Here is a 14,802-nt window from a genome sequence, read left to right on the forward strand (position 1 = left end):
GTAACGAGAACCATGTGTGTCATCCATCTCCCCCCCCCCCATTTCCCATCTGTGCCCTTCAGGCCCTCACTTCAGTCACCTCCCACTTCCCTCTTCCTTCACAACCCGTCTGTTTTTGTTTTCGAGCCCGGGCTCTTTGCACAGGAAATTGTACACATTGGGAGCATTCAGGAAGGCAGAGAGCAGCTTTCCCGTTAGCTCCAAGTTTGGACACATGAAAAAAAATGGATAGAGGAGGTCAGTAATTCCTAAACCAGGAGAGAAGCAGAAGTCAGCTGTTCTCCTCCCCTCACTTGACTTCCCTCCTCTTTACACAGTCTCAACATTTCATAAATCCCTGCCACGAGTCCATCTCTAAATATAGAATATTCTAAAAATCTCAAAGTGGAAATCTGATTTAAAAGAAAAACCAATGCTCCTGAGGGGATTTGCCTCTGTTCATATGCTTCCTGGGCTACAGATGAGCTAGTGAAAAGGGGAGACTGTGGAATGAAGGAAAAGAGGAGGAGATAAAAAAAGGAGCAGAGAGAGACTGGCTGGGGTTAAAAGAAAAAACAACAGGAAACTGACCGATTCTAATGCTGTTTCTGCAAATCCTTCAGAGATAAAGCAACAGACTGCCACGTCCCAGCCGAGCAACAGCTACACCAGGAATTTTCATTGATCACTTCACGTTATGACAATCTAAAGGACTTAAAGTTCAAAATGTGACGTCACTTCTGCTCTCAGCCTCCAACAGTGTGGTTAATCAGAATGTGAGCGGATGCAGAGTTTTCGGAGCCGTTCGCTGGGATTTCTATGCGGCTGCTTTTCTGACCTACTAACTCAACCTCTGTCGGGGTCATATGGATCGATCGCTGTGCTCCCAAGGATCTGTTTGTTTTAATCATCGGGACTACTAACTGGAGCCACATGAAGAATAAAGGGACTAAGCAGAAGTCCAAAAAGAAAGGAAGTGAAAATGTGTTCGGCTGTGACCTGATAGAACATCTCCAGAACTCAGGACAAGATGGTAAACTATTTATTTAGCTTTCTTTTACAACCAACACTCCTTTACAAACAGCTATCATCAAACTACACACGATTTCTGTCATTTATTACTTGACTCATATGTAGAGGATAATATTTATACTGAAAATTAAGGTTTATTAGTCATTTTCTGGATTATTATAGCTATAATAACCTTTTACATACACATCATGTGGCTAAATTAGGACAGGAAAGACAAAAAAAATGTATATTCATGTAAGAAATACAGGCTTTGTTCAAAGAGTACATATAGGAATAGTAGGTCTACGTGTGTTCTACATTTACTGTAGTAAGGCCATTCATTCACACATTGGCTGTATTAAATGGTCATTTGTGACTTTGGGTGTGGCTCTTACATTTTTTTGTGTCAATTTAAGGTGACTATAGTTCCTATGGCTGGTTTTATGTCTGACGAACGACTGGGCGGTGCTGCTGACTATGGATGAGAGAAAATCATGAGTTATAATAAAAACAGGAGAGAAACTAAATGCATCATTAAATATTAAAATAAGTAGTCAGGTTTGTTTGGGAGAATATGTCATTTGATCGTATGTTCCTTTGTTACAACCATCATCTGTGATTTTTTTTTTTTTGGGGGGGGGGGGGGAACCATGATATGTCCAAAAGAGAGAAGTATCCCACGTGCAGAGGCATATGAATAGCGGTGTTGAGGATAACTTTAAGGAAGACCAGTAAGAGTGGACACTCTGTGAGGCGATGCATTGAGTGCAGGAAGTGAGGGAGGAGGTTTGTGTCGTACCTCTCTGTCATGGATGTCCAGCAGACATATTGTGTTTTTAGATTGGGTACTGCATTCGTTTGTTACTGCTTTTGAATATCATGCAAGCTCCTGACAAACTAACAGACACAAAGTAGATTAAGAAGTAGTGACCATCAAAAACGATTCTACGTTTAGATTTATCTGTGAGCCGTTAAAGTGTACCCGATGCCCACGTGTTCCCTGCGTAGCTCTACTTTTGTGTTTAAAGTTAAGTGTTGAAATAGATCACATTTATGCATCACAACTGCACAGAAAGTTGATGTTAACTTTTCTTTTTATGCCCCACTTGTACAAATGACAATGCAAAGTTGCACACTTACAATCACAATCCCTCGGTATTTGTGAGAGAAGTCTTTAAAGAGAGAAAATACGATTGACCGTTCATGTTTATATGATTAAAAATTGAAATGTGTCAAATAATAATGAGCAATAGAGAATGATCAATAAACAAATCTGTGTTGGATGAAAAAAAAGTGTTTCCTGTCTCACACAGACAAAAGTAATCATGATTATGTTCAGTTGTTTATAACATTCATTTCCTGATATCATTGTAAAACTACAATAAATTCAGACTCTACAAAGCAAACTTTAAATCATCAGATATATAAACATGAATCATCGGGAGGAGGAAATGCACATATTTAATCTTTTCACTTCGCCAGTTCTATGACAAGGTTTTTGTTAATCTGGCCCTGCACCTTTAAAGTCCAATGTTACCATGAAATACGTTCATAAAACCCGACCAAAAGGAAGACTACAGGGCTGTTACGTGTTGTTGTAAAGCCAACCACGGAGTGGCAGCTGCAGTTTCAACGTTTAATGGAACGTTTAAGATTATTGTGTGAACAAACAAGTTGCATCTGTGGACTCTGTGTTGAGATTGAGTCCAATTGTAACCTAAAGTTTACCTCTTAACACAGCATGAAATGATTTGACTTCATGTGTGATCATAAAGTACCTTTAGAAATCTGTCCAAACTGTACTTTTGTTGCCAGTCGACAAGAAGCAGAGATCTTCCCTCAGTGCAGAGACTGAGAGGCGCTAAATGAAGGCTTCAGAAGTAAATTTGACCACAGGCATGTCGCTGAAAGTCCAATTAAATCAAATAGATGAGAATGTGAATTACAGATTCTTGGTGTCTGCGGCAATGAACCATTTCCAAAACTGGATGGATTTTGTTTGTTTTGTATTCAACAACAAGAGACATGGGAATAAGAGTGTAGTTAAAATGGAAAAGTCTACAAGAGAATAACTAATTACTAGGACATAATGGAATGAAATAGCATTCATTCATATAGCCAAAAGCATTAGACGTGTAAGGCGGTATATGGAACTAAAACTCTCAAAAGACGTGAAAATGTCTGTTTTAATATACAATATTTTTTTCTGTTAAAGAACGTTAAGCCATATTAACTATTGATGTTCAAATGTAAATACAAAGTATCTTCTTTAAACCTGCACCGACACATAATTCATTACTCATTACTACCTAAAATCTCACACTGCTTAGAGGTAAAAAATGTGTTGGTCCATGTCAGACTTTGAAAAACACCAAAACCAAATTGAAAGATATTCTTTATATCTGAGAAGAGTTGCACTTAATTAAGATTAATATGGAGCCAGGATTAATCAACATTTGGTTTCCCGTCATCTCTACTGTCTGTTCCTTCAACTACGCTTTATAGGTAAAATACAGCTGATCTTAACTGTCTTTGGAAATGGAATCAAAATCAACTTTTTCCAAATGTGCTGATTTGCATGCAATTGCTAATTTCGGTATTAGCTAAAGGGAAGTTGTGGTCAGGCTGAATCAGAACATGTGATTTAGCTGTAAAGCCACAGTTAAGGGGATGTACTGTAGTTCATAAAGCTGTGTAGGTCAGTGGTAACATTTCAAAAGCCGTTTTCTATTAGAGGAAATGTCGTAAGTAATACCAGCTAAAAGGACTGGGTGTGTCAACCTTCCTCTGAAACAAACAAACCATTTTTAACTTCCTGTCAAAGTCCACCTACAATCAGCGGCCCTAAGGAATAGAAAACAGACCTAGTGGAACAAACCCTATATACCATGAAGTCAACCGTATGTGCATTGTTCCTGCCGAAAAATTAGAGTCACAGTTCCTTCTCTTGCTTTTAAGATGTGTGTGTGCCCATCAAGTATATGACTAAAAGTATATTAATAACACTGTTTCTTAACTTCAGTTCCTCAGGTTCTTAAGAAATGTGCAGAGTTTATTGAGGAGCATGGGATTGTGGACGGGATCTACAGACTGTCGGGGATCACCTCAAATATCCAGCGTCTCAGGTACTCATGCAACATGTACAGTAATGCTTTCGAGGCAACAAAAACCTCAAGTCATACAAAATATTAGGCATTAGGTGATAAGAATTATGATTTCATTATAAAGCAGCAGTGGTTTAACCTTACATTCTCTATAATTACTTGTGTATACATCCTGGTAATTAAGGAAAATTGTGCTCTCCGACATCAAATGGACCAGAAACTTTTTTTTAGTCACGTGGGCTGAATATATAGTCATGATTCTCATTAATTTACATAATATTGTTTTCTCAGATTAGTATTGAGAGCGATTAGCATTGCTTTTTTTTTTCCACAACAACGTTAGTCGACTGAATAGACCTCAATCTATTATGCAACATACTGCAACAGTTAGCAGGGGTAGGAACAATCAAAGCATTCAGCCAACTGTGTTTGTGTGTGTGTGTGTGTGTGTGTGTGTGTGTGTGTGTGTGTGTTTGTGTGTGTGTGCCTGTGTGCAGGCAGGAATTCTGCTCCGAGGCGTGCCCTGACCTTACAAAGGAAGTGTACCTCCAGGACATCCACTGTGTGGGTTCCTTATGTAAGCTGTTCTTCAGGGAGCTACCCAATCCTCTGCTCACGTACGAGTTATACAGCAGATTCACCGTGAGTACATTCACGTTTACAGTTTTGCTGAAGTGAAAAAAAAAATCCTGCGTGGCCTAGGCGTGGTTTCACGGCAGATTCGTGCTTTACAAACAGTAATTAGTCCCAGAGTTGTGGCAACACTATGAAGACATTATTTATTACAATTTTTCATGAACGTGGCCTCATGTCTTCGGCTCACTATTGAACTATTGATCAGCTGTTTTCATCTCTTCCCCGGAGAATACAGTATCATTAGCAGATGTCAACTGAACTGAATGCAAAGAACATACTGTGTTAAGTAATTAAACTGAAGTATGATTTAATATCATTCGTCATCTTTGTTATTAAAAGTAGTAGGTTTGCTGCTTATGATCATAAAAAGATGTCCCTGCATTTACTGTATAAAAAAACTCATTGTAAGAGACTGAGTTACTATCTGTTTTATCTTTTATGTGTGTGTTTTTGTGGGCAACACTGTTGCCAAGAAGTTTTGTCAAGTAACAATATATTAATAATGCACTATTCAAAGGTTAAAACATGTTGTTGCTGTCCCTTTCGGATCTCAGGGGGGTTTAAGGTTTGTTAGGAAGCAAGAGCAAAAACATTCAAATTTAAATATCCAAATGTATCTGGTAACCTGTGGGGCCAACATCGGGGAGACACAATATCTACATTTAGAATTTTCTGGATGAACTGCAGATGTGAAAGAGACGTGAGAGAGGAGCAGGAGGGAAGGAATCCCTGACTGTAAGACCTGGTTCATGCTCTCTGTGAAGCTTTCTGTGTACCCTGACGGGCCATTAGCATACCTTGGTATTAATACATCTGGTGCTGCGTGTGCTTGAAAACTCCAGTACTGCAGTGTTTTAGGAAAAGTTAGTTCCTCACAAGGCGTAATATATAAAAAAAACACCAAAACCCAGTTTAGCCTTTCTAGCCAAGTTGTCCTGGAAGGAATGAACTCTTAACAACATAGTCATTGAGCAGGATGTGTACATTATATTATTGATTATTTCACCTATTTGACCTGGCATCATGTACTCATGCATAATGTCATTTTAAAGTTAATCTTTGTGCTTCAGCTATTAGACATAATGGCACAAGATTGTGCAAGAGCACGTTTCAACAACTATTAATGTTGACGACCTCACACATGACTAACAAATGCAGCTAACATGCTCAGCTGTTTGGACCTCAATCACATTAGTTTGACTGCACGCACTCCAGCATGTCCGTTTACCTTTGTTGAGCAGGGAAAACGGTTTGGAGGCTTGATGGAAGGACAGGGCATGCATTGGGAAATTAGATTCACCCTTTAACACACAGATCCTATTAACTGGCCATCTGTTTGTTTTGCATGTATGCTGACAAATGAAAGATTATTATTATCAGACAGAATTTAAAGAGAGCTGCAGAGACCACAAGCGTGAGAATTCAATTCATATTTGGCGTTAAGTATCTATTGGAAGTAAAGTTTTACGGTGAATTTATTTGACATGGACATCTTTCTGTTTTGCATGCAGGAAGTGGTCTTGGTCCAGGGGGATCATGAGAGACTCTTACACATTCAGGGGGTCATCAAAGAACTGCCGACCCCTCACTTCAGGTAAACTTTGGCCCCTTTACACTCATTTCACAGCAGTGAAGACAATTGCCCAACGGACAGTCCAGATTTGACGAATTCTGTTGTAATAAATGTGACAAGAAGTGTTTGTCAACTCTCCTCAGGACTCTGGAGTACCTTACTAAACACTTGGCCCACCTTGCCACCTTAAGCACCCAGACAAACATGCATACACGTAACCTGGCCCTGGTTTGGGCTCCAAATCTATTACGGTGAGTTTAGCTTCACAGATATGCTTCAAACACTTGACTCATAAAATTTGTTTTTAAAAAAAACCTTCAATAAAGACGGTAATGTCGAAATACTTTCCGGTTTAAAAGATTTGTACTTTTTTGCTCATTTAATTTTTTCTTCAAAGGATTCTAATATTTATTACTTTCATTTTCTTAGATCTAAAGATATTGAGGCGTCATGTAATAATGGCGACATGGCTTTCCAGGAGGTGCGGATACAACAGTCAGTGGTTGAGTATATTCTAAACCACACAGAGGAGATCTTCAGTGATTCTGTGCAAATCAAACCCAAAGAAGGTATTCAAAATATACATATAAACTCTTTTGTGGGAGATTTGTTGGGCTTAAGGATTTGCTAACTCACCATTTAAAAAAAAAAATAAAAATGATTATACTTCTCCAGGACCGAGTTTGATGTGTGGGGAGAAGTATGCCACACTCCCGATCAGCGGCCAGTGTGTGCCGATGAAACTGATGAGCCTGGAAGAAGCCCAGGCCCGTTCCTTAAGTCCAAACCATCCTGTGCATAAAGAACGTCAGCGAGAGAACAGTTTGCCTGACACCAGCACTGCCACGCTCTACCACACCGTCATAGACATATCAGACAGCAAGTATGACAGATTTGGATTCAGTCCATTGAAAGTGTTTGATTCATGCACAATTACTGTATTTATGTATTACTGTCAGGGCGCTGTTTGATAGCACTGGACTTAATAATCTCTGTTGGTCTGTTAGGAGAAAGTTTTCTGGGAAATCAAAGAAGTGGAAGTCCATCTTCAACCTGGGACGGTCTGTGGACTCGAAGGGAAAACTCAGCCGGAACGGCAGTGTGTTCATAAGAACACAAGGGACAGGTAAAATGTCCAAAGGGAGAGTTAACAATGATCTAACCATGTCAACAAAACTATACACATTTTTAAAATTAATTTTCAAACTGGTTTTTAACATTTTTACAGCTTCCCGACACTTAAAATATGTTTGTCAAAGTGTGATAATGTGTTTTCTAACAGAAAAGGCAGCTCTGCGTCCATCCAGGAGCATGGAGTCGTTGTGCTCCTTACCAACAGGTGGGGCTGAAACCTGGATACTTTAATCTAAACACAGGGCAAAATGAATATGATGGTGTAACACTTATTTTTACCACACAGATGATGACAGAACAGGAAACAAATGTCAAGCCAGTGGATCCGGCAGCATTTCTGTTCCGGATGTAAAGTCCAGAACTCTGGGATCTGACTCGCTCTTTGATCTGAGTGAACAAGATGCAAACTGGGAGTTTAATAAAGGGACGAAAACTGGAGGGGCAACAGGTGGCTGGAGCTCTAGCATGGACCAAAAAGGGGCACCAGGTGCCTCTGCACCCCCTCAAAAAACACTGCCTGAGCAACTGAAGGTGTTCAAAGGTGATGACCTCAGCAGCTACAAGCCCACCTCTCCGAAAAGCAGGAGGATGTTGTACTCGGGCTCTTCGCACAACAGCTCCTCTCGGCCCTCCTTCCCAGGAAGCTTCTTCCCGCTGGAGTCCTCACCGAGGCATCAGCGCAGAGCTGTCAACATATCCGAGCCTTTTGCTGTGTCTGTACCCCTGCGTGTGTCAGCCGTTATTAGCTCCAACAGCACGCCTTGCAGGGTGCACGTCAAGGACAAAGCTGCTGCTCTGAAACCTTGCAAAGAGAGCTCAGAGCAGAGCGTCAACAGTAGAAAGAGCAACACTTTCCCCCAACTGGAACCCAAGAAGCAGGAAGGAACAGAGAGGAAAAACACAGAGGAGCCGACCCCGAGAGTCCTGCCAGAGAGTGAGGACACATTATCACATGCTAAAGTTAGGTTTCTTGTGAAAGTACATACATGTGTTATAAGATGTCATGAAAAAACTATTTTTTTTTTTATATTCAGAAGCAAGCAAAGAAATATTGCAAGAAGGTCAAGGAGGGGTGAATACTTTGCAACTGGAACCAGCGTCCAATGATAATGCAAGAGAAGGCAAAGATGCGGCGCCATCTCCTGGGAAAGAACTGCACAACCGGCAGATAACTCTGCAACCGGTAAATCATGTTAGTTGTGCTTCCGCTTGAGCAGAATTACAGATGCTATGTTTGATTGGGGCTTAAGTTTTCCGTGTGTATTTTAACATCAAATTCAGTTTAAGTTTTTTTTAATATAAAAGGTTTAAAATATTTAAATAAAAAGCAATAGTAAATCGAACACCACATGGTATCGGTATTGTCGGATTAATCACTGGTCCATCCAATTCTCAGAAGTAAAATTAATAACTGGGATTTGTGAATACTTCTCAGATATATAAGAATAATTATGTTTGCTTGGTTTATAAATGAGTGGTGGAATCATTGATTGTATGTAATCCTTTCTATTTTTACATTGTTTCTTGTTAATACTTTCTCAGGACAAGGGATCATCTACTGGGAAAGAACTTTGGTCTGACCTCCACCAAGAGCTGAAGATAACAGAACCTGAAATCGACCTGCTGGATGAGACTTTCAAACCCGTTTTCAACTCCAAGAGCCCCTGTGAGGGCATGAAGTTAACAATGGATGTTAAGTCGAAGCGGAGCCGCAGCTCCCCGTCTCTGTCGTTGTTATTTAGGGATCAGCCTTCGTACACCTCTCTGAGTGATCACGCAATGCCCACTGGATCAGACTCTGCAAAGAAACAGCCCTCCGAGTCTGACATCTTATTTTCTCTTCACAATAACACAGAAAGCATTCGCGCTGATATGGTGGGCGCAAAAAAAGAGAAGAAGCTGCATCTAAAAATCAAACCCTTAAAGAAAGATGACACGAAACAGAGCCAGCTTCCCTTAAAAGAAACCTGTTTGGATAAAGTCGTGAATCCCTTGACGATAGAGGATACTCCAACTGTTGTAGGCTTCTCAGGAGCAGATGATACCGACAAAAAATCGGAGAAACTTGAAATCCCCCAAGGAGACAAAAACGACTCTGGTGATGCAGCAAAGAAGAATGGGGTTTCTGCGTCTGAGGTTATTCAGAGGCTGTCGGTGTGTTTGGAGGAGAGACGTCACGCCTTGGAGCTGCCAAACCTCTACAACGACGAAGGATGTGGAGCAAACCCAGAGGAGCTGGACTTGGTGGAGCCCTGGGAGGATTTCAGCTCCACCAAGCAGTGGGTTACCAGTCCGCTCCACTCACCTGACATAGAGGAGTTGTTTCAGCAGCTATCACCCTTCGGTACTCGTGGGGAAACTCAGATTTCATCTCCTTCAGTTGATGACAACAAACAGTGTCTCATTACGAGCACTGAACACTTCTCAGGAAACGTTCCTCAGACTACCAGTAGCAAACCAGAGACTAAATGGACGCATTTGCCGTCAGGGATCAGTGTGAACAGCAGTAACACAGCACAACCTCACACAGGGAAATGCAGCACAACTAAACAGAAGAATACAGCATCATCTCAGAAGTTTTACAGGCAGATGTCTTATGAGGCAGAGAAAAGAGAGGAAAATTGCTTTTCTAAACACAGACCGTATTCACTTAATTTAGACCTGGGGCATCGATGCATCAGAGACATTTCCAATCAGCAAAACCGTAATTCATCAGCGTTTTCCTCCGGTCAGAGAGGATTACTGACCTCCTCCGAGTCTGTGAACAACAGGCTTCCCTCAGATTTGGAGTTGTTTCTGAGTGATCGGAAGGCGCCTCTACGCCGAAATTCAGCCCCGGTCAGCGTGTCCTCGGTGCGAACAGCCTTCATGATAAAAACATGCCAGGCCAAAGCTGTGCCTGTCGTCCCTCCGAAGGTGCAGTACAGCCAGATACCTCCCTCCAGACTCGAGAAGGATTTCGATGCAGCGAAGGAACAAGAAAAGGAACATCCTAAAACGACTGCAGAGAAAAGCAATGCCGCACCTCATCCAGTGATGTCAGATCTAAAGGAGGAGCTGGAGAATAAGGAGCCTGAACCCAAACATCCACATGTTGCTGAGTCTGTGAAGACCACATCTACTCCAGAGCTGCCAGTCATCACGAGGAGACACGCGCCCAGTCTGGAAGTGTTTGTAGATTGTCCCAGACCCAACAGAGGGAACGTCTTACAAAGACCGTCCTTCAGGAACAGACAGAGACCTCAAAGTCTCATCCTGCTCAGCCCTCCTTTTCCCATCATGGACTATCCTCCGTCAGGAGATGACGGCAAGCTCCTTTCGTCCATCAAGAGCCTGAACGACGCCTCGGCAGCGAATGTCTTTTCTAAAGAGATGGCGGACAATTTAAGGACGCCGGAGGGGATCGCCCTTCAAAACAAAATGACCATTCCAAAAAGTGGACAGAGACTGGAAACGTCAACCAGCTGCTTCTACCAGCCGCAGAGGAGGTCGATGATCTTTGACAGCAGGAGCCACAGACAGATTGAGTGACTGCTGTAACTAACTGTGGGACTGGTTGTGTGTGTAAAGATACAGTATACGAGGAAAGTCTTTATAAAATGTCAGGATTTGAGAAAGTTTTGAGGAAGCCGTGATATATGTGAAAGCCATTTAAGCTTGCCTGAGATCTAGAGCTGCAGCTAATGATTTTTTTATTTTGCTGATTATTTTCTCGGTTAGTCGATTAAATGTTTGGTCTTTAAAATATCAGAAAATAGTGATTTCCCAGTGCCCAACTTATGCTTTAAAATGGTTTTAAAAACGGAAAGATATTCCGTTTATTATCACAGAAGACTTTAAAAACAAGTAAAAAGTAGTTCAACAAAAGGGAGGATTAACTCAAGGTCCTCTTACTTGCTTTTTCAAGAGGTTTCAACCGCATCTCACGGCCATGTCAGAGGATGGAGTCTATTCAGTTGTCATGGGGATAGCTCACTGAGCAAGTGCCATCCACTGAGGAAGACATGCGGCTGAAACCGCCACAAAAAGCTCGGAAGAGGAACATAACTTTATTTTTTTTGTGTGTGTGTGTGTAATTCAAAAGGATTCGTTTTTAAAATATATATCTTTTTCCTCCTCCCTCATTAAACAGGTCACCAGGTTTCTAGTGAGCACCAAACACTTTGTGGTGGTCACTGCAAAAGTGGACAAAAAGTTGCTCATGACAATTCAGGGGCTTCATATCTTTTCATGTCTGGATTCTACTACATAAAGCCTCAATTTTAAAAGAATCTGAATAAAAACAAACACATGCCATCAGTGTCCATGATGTTATGACGTAGAGTTGGATTATTTGAATTTACTGACAGCCAGAGTTCATTCTGTATCAGATTGCGACCTTAATATTAATATATAGTATATCACATTAATATGCTGAGCTGAATTTATCTTTGAACATTAAGGGCTCTGAATACAGGGAGTAAACTGAAGAACTGACAAAGAAACAGTTTAACAATCACACGTTTGATAGATAAAGATGTGTTTATTTATTCCTTTATTAAGATACACATGATATGAAGTAAACGTGATATCTATATGCTGTATGTATTAATTGGCTCCGTGATAAGCTGATGTCAATGTGATTTTTTTTAAACTAATATTTAAAAGGAAATTTATTTTTCTGATTTCAATACATCAAACTAGATTGATAGTATTTACAGAGGAACTTTAATTCATGTGTATCTTTGTTTTCCGTAATTGTTTGGTATTTTGTGTCCATTTTTTGTTGTTTTGTTTTTGACAACAATGAGAACCAGCATTGTAGAAAAGAGTAAAGAGTATGTGATGTTATCAAAAGTAAAACCCTGGAGCTGCTCCGCTGACAGTGAACTGGAGGTTGACTTTGTGCACGCTGACTGTATTTCATGTGTTTGAGTCAAAGTCAGATGATGGTATCTCCAGGTTTTTGTCTATTTTCTTTGCATTTAACGAACAAAGGTTCTGATGTATTTAGCTTTACCACCCATGAACATAACCTAGTTGGGATGTTTAAGGAGTCTACCGTGTATTTTCTAAAGGTGCGGATGTTATTAAGGTGACAGTATTTGTTATACTGAAGTTTGGATGGACTGGCTGAATGACTGCAGTGTTTTATTCAACCAAAAAAAAGTTTGAAAAAGGAGAATTGTTTTTTTTTATTTGTTTTGTAACTTTTGTATACTTGTTGATACTGAAAATGATTGACTGAAGCCTCTGTATTCAAAGGAAAAACAACTGAGCTGAGAGTTTTGCTTTAAGTATCTGATGGCGGCACCTGAAGTAATGTAAAAAGATACTTGATGTTAAAACAGAAAGTTATGAGAATAAAAAGTTCTGAAAATCACATGAGTCACTGGTTCACGTGGCTTTCATTGAAACGTGCAAAGCAGTGAAATTCTAACAACCTGGTAAACTCAAGTCACCTGTTAAAAAGGAGTTTTTATAAATGTTACTTGAGGTCTCAACAAGCAGATGTTTAGCAGTTTTTTTTTAACTACTCTGTGTATTTGTTGAATGTCATCTGAGAGAACATGGACTGGGTGTCAATCATTACAACAACAGGTATAATGTGTCATTTGAACTTAACATTACACTAGTGACATCTCAAAATGAATGAAAGATTACAGTATTCTATAAAACTATACACAAAGATTATTCACCAACTATCACATCAAATATGAGCTTTGTTATTGACTGCAGTGTGTTTGCCATTGAAGCACACTTTTAGCAATTTTGTAAAACAGACTTCATACTGTAAAGGACTCAGTGTTTTAACTTTCCTCCGGACTTGTTGTCTTTTCGTCGTCCTTCATCTCCCTCTATTCCTCTCTGCTTAAACAATTAGTTATGAAGCTTTGCTTCTCTCTCTCTTCTTGAAGTATTTTAGCCAATCAGATAATTATCAGACAAATTATACATGCTCACAAATGTTGTCGAATTAGTGCCGAAGTGACTGTCTGGTTTGTTAATTCAAATGTCAATAACTGTCTAACAATGTATAATATCAGATGCTAAATTTCACATCATAATTTTAAATGCCTCTATTGCTTCAAGGGAACTTCATAACTTTCATACAATCCCACTGGCAGCTTCTCACTAGAGGAGCAATATGAAAGAGGCCACGGTGCTGCTGTGTGAATGAGGAGTATTCAGGTCCCCCACGTGGTCTGGGGCCTTTGGAGATCAGATGTGATTCTGCAGTCTGTTACATGTGATATGGTTGGGACCTATAGAAGATGTTGTGTTCCTATGCTCGTTTACTATTCAGAAATAACAATGTAGGCTACAGTGAAATTGTTGAACTGTGCATAAAAAATATATTTTATTTTGTCAATATTCTCCAAAGTATGGTTGTGCAGCTCCATGTTCATCACCTAACACTGGTCTTTGCCACCAGATGACGCTCCTGCTCCACACTGCATTTCCGAACGAGCCACTAAACTGCGGGATAAACAGTCACACAGTGACAGTCCGCGTGCTTCAGTGCATTAAGCGCTACAACTACTCAACATATACTGTGGCCGAGGAAGGACCATTATCCTGTCTTTACAGACGAAAACACCGTCGCCCTTTGAACCCTGCCCCATTTTGCGTCTGTGTGTTTACGCGTGTACGCGTGGGTTGTGCGCGCGGAGGGCGTGCGTTCAGCTTCCATTCACCAAAGGACCTGCACTTGCCTCTCTGTCGTCCTTTCAAACAACAAATTGTCACTTTTAACTGCTAACTACCGAAAAACCAGTAAAAAAATCCAAAGTGTTAAATGCAGAATAGTACTCAAGTGATGATACACAACAAGTGTTTTAAATAACACAGACCATTAGAGATGAAGACATGGTGCAAGACATAATAATTGTATGGTTTGTTTTATCACATACCTAATATTTTAACTGGCTAAAGTCACAAGAAATGTATTTTAAATGTTGTTTTTATATACCTCATTGACCAGGTATAGGCCTCTCATTTTCCAGTTGTCTCGGCTCGTGTTCATGTTCACACGTGGACTGAGTGAAGGTCAATGATGGTGGAAAAAAAATCCACTGTAACATTTTATCCAAATGTCAAATCAAATATTTTGCCCAAAACCCCATTCAGCATGCAGAATTCAGTTTGGAGCAGCGGTTGCGCTTGCAGAGGTCATTTCCATGTCTGCGCAGTTCATTATTTGTCGACCTTTGACACTGCTTGTGTATGGACCGAGAATTAGAAAGGCGCATTCTCAAGCTCACTGAAAAAGGCAGAGCACGGTGCGCGCGTTGAATATTCAATTAGAGGGGGGGGGGGGGGGGGGGGGGGGGGAAGGGGGGGGGGGGGGGGGCGGTGCCCGTCTTTTGTTGTTTATTCTTTGTT

At 40.5% G+C, this 14,802-nt stretch overlaps 1 protein-coding gene across 1 annotated transcript; it reads left to right on the plus strand.

Moving 5' to 3' along the window:
- Positions 1–397: 397 nt before the first annotated feature.
- arhgap31 (Rho GTPase activating protein 31) lies at positions 398–12,797 on the plus strand. Its single transcript, XM_031869281.1, has 12 exons — positions 398–1,012; positions 4,013–4,115; positions 4,592–4,736; positions 6,242–6,324; positions 6,447–6,554; positions 6,733–6,872; positions 6,979–7,186; positions 7,311–7,429; positions 7,586–7,642; positions 7,724–8,371; positions 8,472–8,620; positions 8,980–12,797. The coding sequence occupies exons 1-12, from the start codon at positions 913–915 to the stop codon at positions 10,966–10,968; spliced, it is 3,849 nt and encodes a 1,282-aa protein (XP_031725141.1). The 5' UTR covers positions 398–912; the 3' UTR covers positions 10,969–12,797.
- Positions 12,798–14,802: the final 2,005 nt, after the last annotated feature.

The sequence above is a fragment of the Anarrhichthys ocellatus genome, unplaced genomic scaffold, assembly GCF_004355925.1.
Source record: "Anarrhichthys ocellatus isolate YVR2014 unplaced genomic scaffold, GSC_Weel_1.0 scaffold46, whole genome shotgun sequence".
In the NCBI taxonomy this organism is placed as follows: Eukaryota; Metazoa; Chordata; class Actinopteri; order Perciformes; family Anarhichadidae; genus Anarrhichthys; species Anarrhichthys ocellatus.